The sequence below is a fragment of the Rhagoletis pomonella genome, unplaced genomic scaffold, assembly GCF_013731165.1.
Source record: "Rhagoletis pomonella isolate Grant_MI unplaced genomic scaffold, Rhpom_1.0 Rhpom_scaffold_00466, whole genome shotgun sequence".
Classification (NCBI taxonomy): domain Eukaryota; kingdom Metazoa; phylum Arthropoda; class Insecta; order Diptera; family Tephritidae; genus Rhagoletis; species Rhagoletis pomonella.
In genome coordinates this window covers 47,237-64,587 of record NW_023459020.1, presented here as the reverse complement: position 1 = coordinate 64,587, position 17,351 = coordinate 47,237, and the positions used below count along the sequence as shown (strand labels likewise).

Sequence of the window (17,351 nt, the reverse complement as noted above, 5' to 3'; positions counted from 1 at the left end):
TTATATATTCTTACGAATAAGTTCCCTGACATTGCAATACCGAGGGATACCATGCATCCGAGGTTCACCTTTACAAAGAGGTTTAAGACTGAACTGAGTAATAAGAAAAGCTGGGCAGGCATAACCGAGACATATCGGATAAACCAAAACACGATTACCTGGTACACTGATGGCGCATTGACCGAAGAGGGTACCGGGATAGGGGTAGTAGGACCGAGGTTAAGATACTCGGAAAACATGGGGAAACATATGTCTATTTTCCAGGCTGAAACATACGCCATAGAAAGTTGCGAGGACTTTAATATCAAGCGAAACTACCGGAATCAGAACATCACGATCTTGACGAAGACCCTCAGATCTCACCAGGTAACATCTAAACTGGCGATGGAGTGCCTCGACAAGCTGAATACTCTTGATCTGACCAATCGGGTTTGGGTTCTCTGGATTCCGGGACATATTGGTATTAAAGGAAACGAGATTGCCGATAAACTAGCGAAGAAAGGTGCATCAACCCCTTTCACCGGTCCAGAACCTTCCTGCGGCTTGGGAAAAGGGGCACTCTCTGAACTAGTTCGGCTAGAGGAAGAAGCTCAGCGGAATCACTACTGGGATAATCTACTAGGTTTAGAGCAGTCCAAAGCACTTTTAGGAACATATAACCTAAAATGCTTCAGGGAATGTATGAACTTATCAAAGAATAACTTAAGAATTGTTACAGCAATTCTGACAGGACACTGCAGGCTGAACTATCACCTGACTAAACTGGGAATTTACTCGCATGAGCGATGCACATCTTAGAAGAATGTCCTGCACTGATGCATAAACGCAAGAGGCACCTGGGTGAACATCTGATAACCAAAGGCGAAGTGAAATCCGTAGACGTATGTTCTATACTAAAGTTTCTCTCGATACTGGATTAATAGACACACTATAATCCATGAAGGGGGCACAATAGATCTTAAGGTCGCAGTGCTCTATCCCCAACAATAATAATAATAATAATAGTAAGGGCCGGTTACTCAATGTCTGGTTAACACTAAGCTCTGGTTAAACATCTTTATCGACGTTACCGACTCCCTGTTATATGAATGGAGTCGAATACGTCGACAAGAATGTTTAACCGGACATTCGTGTTAACCAGACATTGAGTAACCGGCCCTAAGAGTTGTAATCCCTAAGCGCGGCCGAAGTCAGAAGCAAGCGCAACAGGTAATGGACCTAACACGTTCCCACGACAGTCGGGTCTACGTAACCGGAACGACCCAGATTTATATCTGGCCAAGGACTGTCACTCCAGCAACACTCCCCAAAAAGTCTTTGGGGAATTTGTATGCTGCTACAAAAACAACAACATGGACCTAACAAAATGCATATTTTCAATGGATTGGAAGAAGCTGTTATTGCATTAACTGGATTGGGAACCAGTTCTTCAGGCATAGGAGGAGTTCTGGCTTGTGGTTCAACAATTCAACCAGAAGCTGACATAGATGCGCCTATGGTTACTGTGCCCGGCAGCTCCACATTGCCATAGCGCGCTCTTACTCCGCTGCTATAACTGAAAATGCACCAGAATCCATAATTTTCCTCAAAATATTTAAAATCAATAAATTTTACTATAAACAAGCACATGATGAGGTTTTTTTAAAATTATTTTACACTTTGTTTTCCTTCATACAGCTGAGTTCGAAAACCAACTGATACCTGGCAATGCTGCACATTTTTCCGCAAGGGTTGCAGCATGTCGATTTTGGGTTTTTCGTAACGTAGCTACGAATTACGAATTACGAAAATTCGGGTTTCACTTGATTTAGTGTAGCTTCGCCATATAAAAATGATAGCACTTAACCATTTCACCTGTGTTTTCCCGACATCTGTGGGTCTTTAGCGTTAAAATTAAAAAAAAAAATCGTTCCCTACTAGTGTTTGGACTTCACTAAGATCAGATTAGACTTACTCCTGTTTTTGAAAAAATTTGAAATCTACTGCTCTACTCCGCCACCAGTTTCAGTGAAAGTTAGCCAAATCTCATTGTTAAAAAGTAACTCCTTCAAAGCAATGCGTCAATAAAGTAACTTCGTTAATTTTTGATGTTGTGCTGTAGAAATTGGCGGATGCAGAACTTTACTAAGGGTCGGTTACTCAATGTCTGGTTAACACTAACCACAGGTTAAACATCGTTATCGACGTTACCGACTCCCGTTGTATGCATGGAATCGAAGACGTCGATAAGAATGTTAACCGCAGATAAGTGTTAACCAGATATTGAGTAAACTGCCCTTAAGTTGTTAAAAAATAATGTAGAATGAAATTTATATAAAGGTGAGAAGGTTTAGATCCTATTGCTCTTTAAAAAATGAAGTGTTAGATACGTTCTACTTTATATAAAATGCCAAAAATTACCTAAATATGTAACATATTATCCTTGCCTCGCGTTCCTATTTTTGCATGAATAGAAAATATTTATTTAAACAATTAATGTTAGAAACGAAAGTAAAAAATTCATTCCAGACGGAAAATTTGTTTTTGCTCCGATTTTTGAATCGATTTAGTCCTGAATCAAGTTTTGGAGGTCCGAACACTGTACTCTACATTTGTACTGTTTTATAAACCTCAAATCGCAGTGTGGACAGCAATATTTAGTAATGTGGTTAAGTTCGATTTGAGATGGTTAACTTTTTGGTGGGGACTGGTATAAGGGTGTAAGAAAAAAAATGTAATTTTCGTAGTTAGGATTACATATTTATTACAATCAGCTGATGCAATTTTGCCGAGATCAGCATTGCCAGCTTTGTATCTCCATATAAATTAACCTCTTGTTATTATTCAATTGCAATTCTGTTATGAAAACACTTCTTGTTTAAAACATTTAAATTACACTTTAGCTAAAAGGAAAATTTTGCAAAAGGAACTTTAAGGGCCGGTTGTTCAATGTCTGATTTGCACAAATCAGAGGTAGAAGCTCCTGTTAAATACAACGACTGCTTTATCGATCACATGTTATAAGCATGGTGTCAAAAACGTCGATAATGATGTCTAACCGGCAAGTAGTGATAACCAGACATTGAACAACCGGCCCATAATCCTGGTGGGTGCGTCGTCGTTCATTGTGCAGAATGTCGAATCGTCTATCTGCTGAGCCAAGTCTGTTCCCCTACGATCGTTTGACAGCCTTGAGTGCCATGAATATCGTTATCGACGTCTTCGGCTCCATACATATACCATTGTTGAAATTAGGCAACACTGCAACCTAATAAGAATACGCCTTGGTAACTGTGAACAGCAATTATCTTTTTAGAAGAGGAAGAAGTGTAAATAAATTTCTGAAAACTAGAATATTTTTTGATTGTTCAAAATGATTTGCCGTCTGTGCTTGGAGGAATCAAATAATATTATGTACGAATTCTTTTATGTGGATGGGGAAACCGAAGTTGCTAAAACTGTTGCCAAATACTTTAACATCGAGGTAAGACAATCCTGGCTAAATGTGGTATCCGACGTATGCTATCCACACAATATCTGGCTGGAAGCTTAAGATTCGTGCGAATGTAATTTGTAGGATACATAGCTCTTCCGGTTTTACGTATACCATTCGCTTGAATCTAATCTTTCAACCTCCCTTGTTATGACGATACGAATCGGACTACAGCCAAGGATGGTATCCGTCGGATACCGTAAAAGGGTGTTAAATTGACTCAATATTTTTCACAGGTCCAGGCCGGTGATACTATTTCTAACAAAATTTGCGAAACGTGTTGGCAAACTTTATCCGATTTCCATCGGTTTTGGTTAAGTATAAATGAGAAGCAAAAAACCCTTCAAACGGATTTAGTTTGTACTGAAATAAAACCGGACATTGATGCCCTTGAAACGATAGATTTCCCAGGAGCTAATTTAAGCTCTCCCATTGATTCCAAAAGTAATGAGTTGCGCGAGCCGGAAATCGACATGACCGTGTTACACCCTAATGTGTTTGCAGATGGACTAGAATTTCAAGCATCTAAAATGGAAGATTATGAAACATCAGTGGACCGGGATTCAATTTTTTCCCCAGTATTGCCATCGGACGAAGATGGTAGGTACTTATTCGTTTTATCGATGGCAATTTTATTACAAATATTATTAGTTCCTCTGACCGAATTAATGAAATCTGGAAGTAAAACCCGTAAAAGCACTAAAAGGAACCCAAAAAAGATATTATCAAAAAGTGAAAATGGAGTTGTAAAAAAAACTAAGAGTTCTACGAAAAGAATTAAACCGAGTATTGAAATGAGAGACAGTGAACAGCTAAAGTTAAAAGAAAAAGAAAAGGAGGACAGAAAACAGGATGCTCAAGAATTTATACGAGAATTGGACGTATTCATAGCAGAAAACACACAATTAAGTTGTTGCCTGTGTTCGGCACCACTTAAAGATTTCAATGAATTGAAGAAGCATTTTCGTCTGGAACACAATTGTGTGGGATATGTTCCTTGTTGCAATAATCGTTATCGGAAACGAACATTATATGTAGATCATCTGAAACTGCACAAAAACCCAGACTTTTTCAAGTAATTATTTGTTTAGAAAATTTACATTTAACATAGTTTCTTGAATGTTTATCTCCAATGCTAATAATTTGGTACTTTTCACTGCACACGTAGATGTACCCTTTGTAATAAACAATTAGCCAGTCGGAACAACTATCAAATTCATATGGACACAATACATCCCGACGCTGAAAAATTGTTTTATTCCTGTAAATTATGTCCCCGCAAGTTCGTCAAACAATATATTTTAGACTATCACATCAAGTCCAGCCATACGACAGAACGTAATTATATTTGCAAAACTTGTAACAAAGGGTAAAATCTGTTAAAAAGCCGCGAACCATTTTTTATATTAAATTGTTGTTTTCTTTGCTTAAGATTCACCCAATCAGCAGTCTTAAGGCAGCACGAAAAGGCAGTCCATTTGAATACCTATGACTCTGTATGTGATGTATGCGGGAAGTGTCTTAAAACACAACAGAACCTCATTACCCATATGGAAGCAATGCATAGCACAGTACCGCGTCCGGAAGAACAATGTAAAATTTGCCTGAAGTGGCTGAAAAATGCACGCTGCCTAAGAAAACACATGATTGTACACCGTGATCAAGCTTCCGGACAAGAATTTAGGTGCACGCAATGTGGTATGGAAAAGGCGACTCGGCATGCTCTTTCCGCGCATATACGGTATTATCACACAGATAAAGTTTTTACATGCGCAATGTGTAACAAAGAATTCAAAAATTCACAGGCTTTAAGGGTAAAATTATGATTGCATACAATCGATGTAAATTTTGTAATATTTACTTTATTTGTAGGAGCATGAGACAATGCATACTGGTACACATTTATATACCTGTTCATTTTGCCCCAAGACGTTCAGATCGCATGGTAATATGCACAAGCATAAGGTCAATAATCATTCTAATGTATATGTGCCTCACCGGTCGCAACCAAACGAAGTTACTAAAACCCTCCTAAATAGATTATCAACCAATGGACAACCGAGTTGAAATTAAAGGCAACTATTCCATGCGATATAGCGTTACCTTAATTCACAAAGGGCCTAACCAACACTTTTTTTCGGAATTTCATTTTTCACAGACTTTGGTGGGATGTATTAAAATACACCTTCAAAAAAACAACGGTGTTACATGCTATTTTTTAAAAAGTTCTACCTGTTTTTATACCCTAGCGCACTTGTGCACAAGGGTATTATAACTTTGTTCCCATAACGGTTGTTTGTAACAGCCAAAATGAATCGAGATAGATATAGACAAATGTATACATAAATGATCAGAATGAAAAGAGAAGTCGATTAAGCCATGTCTATCTGTCTGTCCGTCCGTCCGTGCGCCCGTGTACACGAAAACTCGAGCAAAAATTCAGATATCTCAACGAAATTTGGTATATAGATTGCCCTTTACCCAAGGTATGTTCCCATATAACGGTAGTTTTCAGAAATACGATATTGCGACATTTTAGTAAATATTGAAGCTTATTCACTGAAAATTGATATTTACAATGATTTTTGGACGTAAAATAAGAATTGTATACATTTTTGGAAAATGGTCGTAGCCACGCCCACTTATGATTACATTTGTATATCTTGGTGACCGCTAAACCAATTTCTCCCAAACTTGGCACAGTTGTTAGCCTTGGTACAATATAGAAAACGGCTGAAAATTTAAAAAATCGGACAATAACCACACCCACACATAACGGTAATTTAGAGAAATATGGAATCTTCGATAAATCAGTTAATACAGAAGCGAATTTATTCAAAATTGATGCTTGCAATAATTCCTTAGCAAAAAACACGTTCATGATAAAATTATGACCAGGTATGTTCGCATTCTTTCTGAAGGCACCTTGGTAAATATTACATACAAATTTTTATTATTTGATTTATTTCGCTAGTTATGTTTCATTCTCCATTGGGTTCATATCCTTTTTGTGTTCGTAGTAAAAGCGGCCCAGCTCGTAACCCGCTAGGGTCGAATTTTGCTGAAATTTATACATTTATCCACCAAAATCATTTGATAAAGTGATACACTCTGGTTAAATAGCTTTCCATACAAAGTTTGACAGTTCATTTATCAAAATGATATGTTTATCATTTTATCAAGTTTATCACTCTAGATGAAGGCCCGTAAAGTTATTTCTTCTCCTGTAAAATTAAAAATTTGTTGGTTAGAGCCTTTGTGAATTAAGGTGACGCTACCGTCGCCCGTATGCCAGGAACATGAATGTGTAAAAATGATACGAGACTTAGCTCTACATTTATGCAATTGAAATTGTAAAACATGTGGTTTCTGTGTACGCATGGTATCCTGGGTTTTGGTATAAAATAGAACCCTTAATATTAATGTTATACAATTATTTATTTTATTTATTAGGGATTTTTCTAATAAAAGTAGAAAACTTACATCCGAATCGATAAAAAAAAATTAATAAGATTTTAAATGCTCTGAAAATTTTTATGAAAATGTTACTTTAAAAAAGCTCTTTGAGGGCCGTTTTCTCAAGTGACGTTTAACTTTAGAGCTCACTTTATATGTAAAAGTTAAATTAAAAGTTGCGTTCCCCAACTTTTCTGGGTTAAAACCTGTAACACTGTCAAAAGGCAAAAGAAGCCAGAGAACTGAGCACGGGAATGCTTTCTGGTAAATTCCTGCAAATTCTTGCAACTTCTTGCGAGTTAGGGAATGAAACTAAAAAGTATGGTTGCGTCTGAAGTAAAGCATTTGATTATTATTTTTAAATTGGTTTACAACCAAGAATGACATACGTCAAAAACACTCAGCGTGATCTACATTGTCAAATGAGAAGTGCCGTAAGTTTGGCTCCATGGATGTAGTTTGCCGATCTTGGCCCTTATTATGAATTACATTCGATTCGATCTTCGCTGGTTATGGAAGATCGAAAGTGAAATTTGCATTATGAGCTATGCAACCGTGTCGAAATTTTCGTTGAGTATCGGATCTTCTGTCGGACAGAACTTTGCTTTCGATGGTGTAGCGAAGCTTTAGAAAATTGTGAAAAATGTATGATTTTGCGTTTGTTTAATTACATTTTGGCGGCTAGACACTAATTTTAAACAATTTTTGGGAAATCTTTAGCAATTTGTACAGTGATTTAGGGGTGGGGGCGGAGGGGGAGGGGCGTGGCTCCCCAAAGCCACCCTAAACGAAAGAGGATGAACGCCGCTTTATGAAAAGTCACCCCTCACCCCCTCCCCTTCGTAAAGACCCTTGGGAGCTTTTTGAAAACAGCGGAAACTTGGATTTTTTCCAAAACGATTATAACCCTCACTACTCCTTTCTCTGTTGCCCAAGAAGAGGGGCTGAACACCTTTTGCAGAGAGCACCTTTCTGTTTCTGTAAAAAACCAGTAAAGCTAGTACGGGTTACTGCGTACGCGAACAGGGCTACTAATTTCTGCTGGAAAGCGTTTCTTAACCCAAAGAACTAGCAGAAACTAGCAGCTCTCTCTCGATCTTACGCTCTTCTTTTTTTGGCTCTCCTGCTAATTTCTCCTAGTAAAATTTTTACTAGCAGAAACTAGCAGCTGTCAAAATGGATAAACATAAATTCGCGCCAAATATTTTCAATAGTCAAATACACTCATCAGCTGATTACTTGCTAGTTTCTGCTAGTTTTGAGTTTCTGTACTTTTTCATTATTTGGCTCTCTGTGAGCGTAATTTCAGAGAACGTATATTTATTGAGAAGGTCCAAGAACGAATCAGCGTGGAAACTGTCAAATACCAACAAAACTGGCGAAGCGCATTTTAAGAGCGGCCAGCCAGAGACAATTGACTTTTAACAGAGCCCAGCCAGAGGCAAAATAAATTTAACTTAAGTTTAATTTATTCTATCATTCTTGCTGCCAGTCGACATTCGCAATAGGGGTGAGAGAGTTTTCGAACTGGCTGCCGAGATAGGTCGATCTTCCACTCAACCATCGATATTCGTTTGTGATACAAGTGTTTTACCTAGTGTTCATTTCGTTATTCGTTCGTCTGTGTGTATGTATGTGTACGTAGAATATTATGCTTAAGTGCCTAAGTGTATCTCTCATATATGTACATAACAATAACATTTTCCAATTTTTGTGTTATTTTCAAGTAAAAAACTATTGGTATTGGATTAAAAAAAAACTGTGAAAAGAATTATTTTTTTTGTAGAGAACTCACAAAACTAAGTCGAAAGTCTGTATGAATTTTTTCCATATTTTCGATATTTATGGAAATAATTCAGTTTTTAATTGTTTTCGACTTGGAAACTTTGTTTAAAAATACTAAAAATCAGAAAACGTCGGATTTTGCCAGCATTAGTAAAAATCTCGCTAATCTAAGCCGAAACTATTTGAGAAAATTTTCAATATTTTCGTTATTTATGGAAATAATGCAGTTTTCATATCTTTTCTAGTGCAAGAAGTTATTCTACATGTAACCATGTTCTCGACGATACATGTAACTTTCATCAAGATTAACCAGAACAATTGTGCTTCATTAACAGTTGGAACCAGCTGAAACCAAAAAAACTATGTCCGCTAAAATGGATTAAACACAAACTGGAATTGACATTTTTTACACACATACAGTATCGGTCATATCTATAGCACGCCATTTCAAAGTGATATTGTGTGCCACTTATGGTTATTTATTTATTTTTAAGAATTTTCAATTAAAATACAGTTCTTTCTCTAACAAACCCCATATAAACCCAAGTTTAACAATTTGTAGAAAACTTCAAAAAATGGCAACAAATTTTCACCTAAGTTTCAAACTTTTTTCTCGGAAGTGTTAGAATTTTTTGAGTACACAGTGCAATTTTAGTCTGATAATGTGCAAATTTCAAGTGGCTACGAATTACCGTTAATTTTTTAGAAATTCTTTTTCGCATTGGCTTTCATATAATGAATAAACTCAATTTATTTGTATATGGATAAAAACCGCAACACCTTTGGGGAAAAAAATTCTAAAAAATCAACGGTAACTTTTAGTCACTTCAAACTTGCACATTATCAGACTAAAATTGATTGGGCTATAAAACTGTGTATTCAGAAAAATTCAAACACCCTCGATAAAAAAGTTTGGAATTTAGGTGAAAATTTGTTGCACTTTTTTGAAGTTTTCTACAAATTTTTAAACTTGGGGTTTATATAGGGTTTATTAGAGAAAGAACTGTATTTTATCCCTTGTCAAATTTGGTTTGGAGACAAACCGGTTCATCTTCAGTGTCATTTTTCGGCACAACGCCGAAACCGGTTTGTCTCCAAACCAAATATGACAAGGGATGACGGAAATTAGTTCCATAATACATCATACACCCACCCTGTCGAAAACAACAACAACCAAAAAGGAAACTGTATTTTAATTGAAAATTCTCAAAAATAAATAAATAAACATAAGTTGCACACAATATCACTTTGAAATGCCGTGCTATAGATATGACCGATACTGTACATCAGAGAACGTATATTTATTGAGAAGCTCCAAGAAGGAATCAGCGTGGAAACTGTCAAATACCAACAAAACTGGCGAAGCGCATTTTAAGAGCGGCCAGCCAGAGTCAATCGAATTTTAACAGAGCCCAGCCAGAGGCGAAATAAATTTAACATTAATTGATAACGTTTTTACATGCATACATATATATGTATGTACATATGTGCATATTACTGCCAAAATGCTACGCACATACATACAAATGTACACATCTACAACTCACGGCAGCATACATACATATACACATAATCACACGCATACTCAAATACAACAATAACTATTTCTTTCATAAATGCATGCGCGCATTTCTCAAGGCCAAGTAAATTCATTCATAAAAACAACCGCAGCACATCTCCCCGCAAATTCATCACCCGCAAGCGCAACTTTTTCAATCCGACCCAAAAATTTTAAAATCTTAAGATGAAGAAATCTCGGCCAGGCAAGTGAAACGTGGCAAACTATTTCTCTATATCCAGTAAAATAAGTTATCTCGAATTTTGGAAATTTTTGGTAATTTTTGGCAAAACACTCTATTTCTATGTTCCATATCAATATTTCAATCCTTAACTAGTTTTTGAGATGTAATTTTAATAAACATTAAATAAAAGTGTACGTTTTCTGCAGGAAAAAACAATATTTTTTTTTTATAAAATCAAAAGTTCTAAAATCACAAACATATTTGGTTTTATCGGAAGTTCACAAATGTAACGTGGCAACTTAGCTCGTTTTCATATTTTTCGGTCCGAAATTATAAAATTTTTGCCCATGACGCGCCACAATTTTTGTACAGGTGGGTCAATGTGCCTTGAACACAATTTGTATAAATACAAAAAATGATTTTATTTATTTGTTAATATTAAAAATTTCTATACTTCAAAGCTTTTATAAAAATATATTTACATATATGCACGGACGATTTTTAATATTTTTCAACCATAAGCAAATCTTCAGTACCATAAAAGATTCAAACACATCAAAGTACAAGCAATGCAATGTCCAAGCTAGTGGTACTCCACTGTACATGTGTATATGAGTGTATGCATGTATGCGTGTAAAAAATGTCAATTCCAGTTTGTGTTTAATCCATTTTAGCGGACATAGTTTTTTTGGTTTCAGCTGGTTCCAACTGTTAATGAAGCACAATTTTTCTGGTTAATATTGATGAAAGTTACATGTATTGTCGAGAATATGGTTACATGCAGAATTTTAAATTAATTAATATTATTCTCCCTACAAAATGCAAACTTATGCGAAAATCGAAATATTTCGTAAACGTAGGGTTAATGGTTTCGCGCACGTGCCAATCTGGTGGCGACTCGCAGAAATTGAATAATTTGTGTGGAAGGAAGCGGTGAGGGGAAGACGAAAGCACATCAATCGTATATATGTATGTACATATGTACATTTATTAGCCTGTTCCAATAGCAGTCCGGTTTACAGATTTAGTCAGAACTTACAGGAAGTCGTTCCTATTGACAAAACCTGTAAGTGGGAACACTTTTGAGAGAGTAATTGAGCAACTGTTCCTAGTCAGAAGTTACAGGATTTAGTCCGGAGTTGTTTTTCCTGTAAGTTCATGAAAAGTGTCAAACGATCAGCTGATTTACATGTGCAAACAAAAACAGAAAGCGGTGAAAGCAAATAACCTTATATTTGTTAAAAAATGGAAGTAAACAACCAAATATTTGAATATGTATAGATTTTAATAATTATTTAGTGATATTTCAGCCAAATCAGCGTTGTACCAATGCCATGTAAACAAACCGACTGACGTTTTTACAGGAAATAGTGCTTTTTGCGTTCCCGTGCACTTCTGCATAGTTCTCCTTTTACTCTCACTTGAGAGAGTAAAATTGTAGTTTGACAGTTCCAGTTCCGAAGTTCAAAGGAACAGACTATTTAAATGCATACATACTTACATTTTCATTTGTTTGTCTTTTTGGATGCATGAAAAATTTGGCAGAATTAGGTAATGAAATGAAGTTTACAAATACGCATGTGCTTTATAAATTTAGGTTTAGTTATTAATAAATTAGATATGTAAATGACAATTTGGGGGCCAAATATGCACATGAGTAGCGATGCTGCCACCCATATAAATATTGAAAATGTTGAAAAGTTTGTTAAATAGTTTCGGCTTAGATTAGCGGGATCTTAACTAATTGATGAGAATATCCGACGTTTTCAGATTTTTAGTATTTTTAAAAAAAGTTTCCAAGTCGAAAATAATAAAAAACTGAATTATTTCCATAAATATCGTAACCATGAAAAAAATTCATTCAGACTTTCGACTTAGTTTAGGAAGATCTCTACAAAAAAAAGGATAATACTTTTCACAGTTTTGTTTTTTTTTTTAATTCTAAGTAGAAAAGATTTAAAAACTTAGTTATTTCCATAGTTTTCTGGTAATTTTTTCAATTTTCTCATTCTTCTTCTTCCTGATAACTATCTGCTAGAAAAGAAAAGAAACAAAGCCACAGAAATCTAATAGGCGATAGGCTGACGGGGTGCCTGCGGAGGCAGGCGCGTGCTTGTGTCGGATCAAAAACAAAATCTAAAATATAAAAAAAATTGTAGTTTATAAAGGCCTGTATGCAGTTCTCAAGAAAAGCTAAAATTCCACACAAAATGACGTAGAAGAAATGGCTAAGAAATTTTCTTAAGTCAAATTTCCTTCAGGCAGTACGCTGTTCTTAAGAAATTTGCTACGCTTTTTACTACGGTTTTCTAAATTTTTTTGTGAAAAAAGAGCACAAGGCAACCCAGGTTTGCAACAGAAATATATGCCCGTTCCATTATTTCTTGAGTGAGGCAACAGGCTGTGAAGTCTCAAAAATGTCAAAATTCCTTGGACACACACACGAAATAATGACGAATTTTTCTTGACCGTTTTCTTGAGAGCTGCATACAGGCTTCACTCTTTCCTAAAGAACTTTAGAAAACCGTAGTAAAAAGCGTAGCAAATTTCTTAAGAACAGCGTACTGCCTGAAGGAAATTTGACTTAAGAAAATTTCTTAGCCATTTCTTGTACGTCATTTTGTATGGAATTTTAGCTTTTCTTGAGAAGTGCATACAGGCCTTTAAGGAAATTTGACTCAAGAAAATTTCTTAGCCATTTCTTGTACGTCATTTTATATGGAGTTTTTGCTTTTCTTGAGAGCTGCATACAGGCCTTAATGCCTGAATTATAATCACGGTGGAGAGAATACAGAGGTGGCGCCGATGACGATACCGCTACTCGACTCTCAGTGATTTTGACAGAATCAGCTGTTTTGGTGACGTCATAGTAGAGAAGACAGCAGTAGTGATGTGCTCAGTCAATACTTTCAAGTATTGATCGATATTCGGCAACGATTTAAAATGTATCCAATACTCTCGATACTCGGTACCAAAACATTTAGATTTCAAATAAAAGCGCACACAGGCCAAAGATATGGAAAAAAACGGCTCAGGGGAGACTCGCCAATAGAGCCGATAGAGCTTTTAATACTGATTCAAATGAAAGATGTATATATGTCGGTTCCAGGCCATAACGCAGAGAAACTCTCACTTGTTTGAAGCATTTTTGTTCCAGCTGAATCGGACGATATCATTTTTGGAGGCCAAGGGGCAGATTCTATAATCAGTTAGCGACAATTTTCGAATCGGTATCGGGTTTGTTGACCTATGATATGAAATATTGTTACACCAACAAGTACGATATCGATCCGAAACTTCTCGCTAACTGGTTAGATCTCCCCCCTGAAAAGCTTCTTCATCCGTCAAAACATTTTTCTTGAACCTTGGATCGACTAAGGTTAAAACTGATAAAATAATATTTTTCTGTGGCGATAAGTTCAAGTGTTTTAGCCGATATCATATAAATTAGTAATGAAAGTTTTTTCTAAACCTGAAATGCATATAATGGCGAGGGTTTAATGTAAATAATCGGTATCGGATACCGAAAAGGAAGTATAGGGTACCGAAATCTTTTTTAAGTATTGGGTACCGAGTATTGGGGACAATTCAGCACATCACTAGTCGCCCTCAGTCTCGCCGCTCTCAGTTGTCAACTCTACGATGACGTCACGCTAAAATTACTCTCACGAATTCTGCTGCAATCGGCGCAATCTTGTATTCTATCATTCTTGAATTATAATGGAAGTAAAGGAACGGAGTGAACTGTCACTTAATTATCTATTGTATGTCCCCTTTCAGACACGTCAAGTCTTGAATGCAATTTTTTCGCATTCTCTTTTGTGTTTTCTATTTGCTTCCACACGCGTCAACTTTAATTGAATTCAAGTCCTTGGTTCCTAAATGGGAAGCATCGAAAAGAGACAAGAAAACTTGAAACGAATTGACGGTACGGAGGTATCTGTACTCTTCCCCTCTCTTCCCACCTCCTTCGCCAACGAACGAGCAGACTTGAAAGCAAGACTTGATGTGTCTGAAAGGGACTATGGGCAAGGAATTCAAACAATTATAATGCACTTGAACGCAAGCATCTAAAATCAATAGATCCTTACGAATTCGCCGCGATTTGTTACGATTCGCCCCGTGCATTGTAACCAAGGTATAACTGTCAAGGCGAATTCGCCTGATAACTGTGAACAGTCTATACCCTTTAAGAAGAGGCAGAAAGGTAAATAAATTTCTGAAAACTTAAAACCATTAATTACTGAAATATTTTTTGATTCGTCAAAAATGATTTGCCGTCTGTGTTTGGAGGAATCACATAATAGTTTCGAAATCTTCTCTATGAGTGGAGAAACCGAAATTGCTAAAACCATTGCCAAATATTTTCATATCGAGGTAAGACAATAATGCTATATACATATAAGGGTATTTAATTTACTTAATATTTCTTTACAGGTACAGCCTGATGATATTATTTCTAACAAAATTTGCGAAAAGTGTTGGCAACATTTATTCGATTTCCACAGGTTTTGGTTAAGTATAGATGAGAAGCAAAAAACTCTTCAAACGCATTTAGTTTGTATTGAAATAAAACCAGATATTGATGCCATTGAAACGGAAGATTTCCCAGGACCTAATTTAAACTCTCCCATTGACTCCAAAAGTAATGAGTTACGCGAGCCGGAAATCGACATGACCGTGTTACACCCTGCTGTGTTCGCAGATGGGCTAGAATTTGAAGCAACTGACATGAAAGATGATGAAATATCGGTGGACCGAGATTCATTGTTTAGTCCAGTACCTTCATCGGACGAAGATGGTAAGTACTTACTGCTTTTTATTGATGCAATTTATAATTAGAAATATTATTAGTTCCTCTAACCGAATTAATGACATCCGAAAATAAAGCCTGTAAAAGCACTAAAAGGAAGCCAAAAAAGACAAAATTAAAAAATGAGAAAGGAGTTGTCAAAACAAAGCATTCAAGCAAAAGAATTAAAGCGAAAAAAGAAATGAGAGACCTTGAAGGGCTCAAATCAAAGGCAAAAGAAAAGCAGGAGAGAAAACTAGATACGCAAGCATTAATACGGGAACTGGACGTATTTATAGCAGAAAACACGCAATTAAGTTGTTGTCTGTGTTCGGTACCACTTAAAGATTTCAATGAATTGAAGAAGCATTTTCGCCTGGAACACAATTGTGTGGGATATGTACCTTGTTGCAATAATCGATATCGGAAAAGAACATTGTATGTAGATCATCTGAAACTGCACAAGGACCCAGACTTTTTCAAGTAAGTATTTATGTTTTTATTTTTATAAAAGTGACTTGTATTTTGATTTCCAATGGTAATGTTTGCTACTTTTTTCTGTTCTTATTACTGCATACGCAGATGTACTCTTTGTAATAAGCAATTAGCCAGTCGAAACAACTATCAAAATCATATGGATACAAAACATCCCGACGCTGAAAAATTGCTTTATTCCTGTAAATTGTGCCCTCGGAAGTTCGTCAAACAATACATTTTAGACTATCATATAAAGTCTAGCCATACCACGGAACGCAATTATATTTGCAAAACTTGTAACAAGGGGTAAAATCCTTTAAAAAGCATGACCCCATTGTATATTAAATTTTTTTTTTTTAAGATTCACCCATTCAGCAGTTTTACGGCAGCACGAAAAGGCAGTCCATTTGAATACCTATGACTCTGTATGTGAAGTTTGCGGAAAATGTCTTAAAACGCAACAGAACCTCATTACTCATATGGAAGCCATGCATAGTACAGTTCCGCGTCCGGAAGAACAATGCAAAATTTGCCTTAAGTGGCTGAAAAATGCACGCTGCCTAAGAAAGCACATGATTGCACATCGCGACCAAGCATCTGGACAAGAATTTAAGTGTCCACAATGTGGTATGGAAAAGGCGACTCGACATGCTCTTTCCGCGCATATACGGTATTATCACACAGACAAAGTTTTCACATGCGCAATGTGCAAGAAAGAATTTAGAAATCCACGGGCTTTAAGGGTAAATTGATTAATTAAGTAATCGATGTAAAACTTGTAATATTTACTCCATTCGTAGGAACATGAGACAATGCATACTGGTACACATTTATATACCTGTTCATTTTGTCCCAAGACATTCAGATCGCATGGTAACATGCACAAACATAAGGTGAACAACCATTCTAATGTATACGTGCCGCACCGGTCGCAACCAAACGAAGTTACTAAAACACTTCTAAATAACTTATCAACTAATGGAGAACAGAGTTGAAATGGAAGGCAAATATTCCATGCAGTATAGTATTAATATGGGTCTTCACACTGAAGGTTGGTACTCTGTGTCTCGGTGTTCGGTAATCTTTTCCTATGTATTTTGTTTGTGTAACACTATTTTACACAAATAAAGTATACTAGAAAAAATTATCGAGCACCGAGTTACGCATACCAAGCCCAGGGACCCATAATATTTTGTATTTATTAATGTCGTTATGCAATGTTTTTTTTTTTTTAATAAAAGTAAAAAGCTAAAAAGGTTTTTTTTAATAATAACAATAAACATATCGCGCACCGTCTTCAAAAGGGCCACAACTCAAAATTACACGTTTGTCAAAATATGCGAAAAACTATTTCTTAGCATATGATAGCCATATGGGCAAGGGGGAATTTAATTATATACAAAATTTGCTCCAGCTTTTGCTGAAAGGTAGGACCTGTTCGAGGCACATAATAAAAGCGGCATTACTGCCGCACTGATGAAAATTTGCAACACTGTCGCAACGGCCTAAATGATAACGTTGCTATAAATTCACTCCGAACATGATACTTTAATAATTCGCGCAACACTGCGGTTATGAATGCAACTCGAACAAGCCCGTATATAAAAGCAAATTTTGAGTTGTGCCT

General features: G+C 36.2%; 2 protein-coding genes across 3 annotated transcripts; both read left to right on the top strand.

The window, feature by feature from the left end:
• The first annotated feature begins 3,237 nt into the window (after positions 1-3,237).
• LOC118750940 (transcription factor grauzone-like) lies at positions 3,238-5,677 on the top strand. 2 transcript variants are annotated; one of them, XM_036485692.1, is made up of 6 exons: positions 3,245-3,463; positions 3,709-4,072; positions 4,124-4,547; positions 4,641-4,841; positions 4,905-5,286; positions 5,345-5,677. In XM_036485692.1, the coding sequence occupies exons 1-6, from the start codon at positions 3,353-3,355 to the stop codon at positions 5,537-5,539; spliced, it is 1,677 nt and encodes a 558-aa protein (XP_036341585.1). In that variant the 5' UTR covers positions 3,245-3,352; the 3' UTR covers positions 5,540-5,677. The 2 variants fall into 2 exon arrangements, with proteins under 2 accessions (XP_036341584.1, XP_036341585.1); XM_036485691.1 differs by having other exon boundaries at positions 3,238-3,463; positions 3,709-4,547.
• An 8,832-nt stretch (positions 5,678-14,509) lies between these two features.
• LOC118750939 (transcription factor grauzone-like) lies at positions 14,510-16,938 on the top strand. Its single transcript, XM_036485690.1, has 6 exons — positions 14,510-14,832; positions 14,893-15,256; positions 15,310-15,730; positions 15,830-16,030; positions 16,086-16,467; positions 16,525-16,938. Exons 1-6 carry the CDS (start codon positions 14,725-14,727, stop codon positions 16,717-16,719), a joined length of 1,671 nt encoding a protein of 556 aa, XP_036341583.1. The 5' UTR covers positions 14,510-14,724; the 3' UTR covers positions 16,720-16,938.
• Positions 16,939-17,351: the final 413 nt, after the last annotated feature.

Bases quoted from the DNA above. Each gene is read 5' to 3' on its own strand.
- LOC118750940 (XM_036485691.1), top strand. From the start codon at position 3,353: ATGATTTGCCGTCTGTGCTTGGAGGAATCAAATAATATTATGTACGAA. The intron at 3,464-3,708 runs GTAAGACAATCC...TATTTTTCACAG, and splicing joins CCAAATACTTTAACATCGAG to GTCCAGGCCGGTGATACTAT. The intron at 5,287-5,344 runs GTAAAATTATGA...CTTTATTTGTAG, and splicing joins AAAATTCACAGGCTTTAAGG to GAGCATGAGACAATGCATAC.
- LOC118750939 (XM_036485690.1), top strand. From the start codon at position 14,725: ATGATTTGCCGTCTGTGTTTGGAGGAATCACATAATAGTTTCGAAATC. The intron at 14,833-14,892 runs GTAAGACAATAA...ATTTCTTTACAG, and splicing joins CCAAATATTTTCATATCGAG to GTACAGCCTGATGATATTAT. The intron at 15,257-15,309 runs GTAAGTACTTAC...AAATATTATTAG, and splicing joins ACCTTCATCGGACGAAGATG to TTCCTCTAACCGAATTAATG.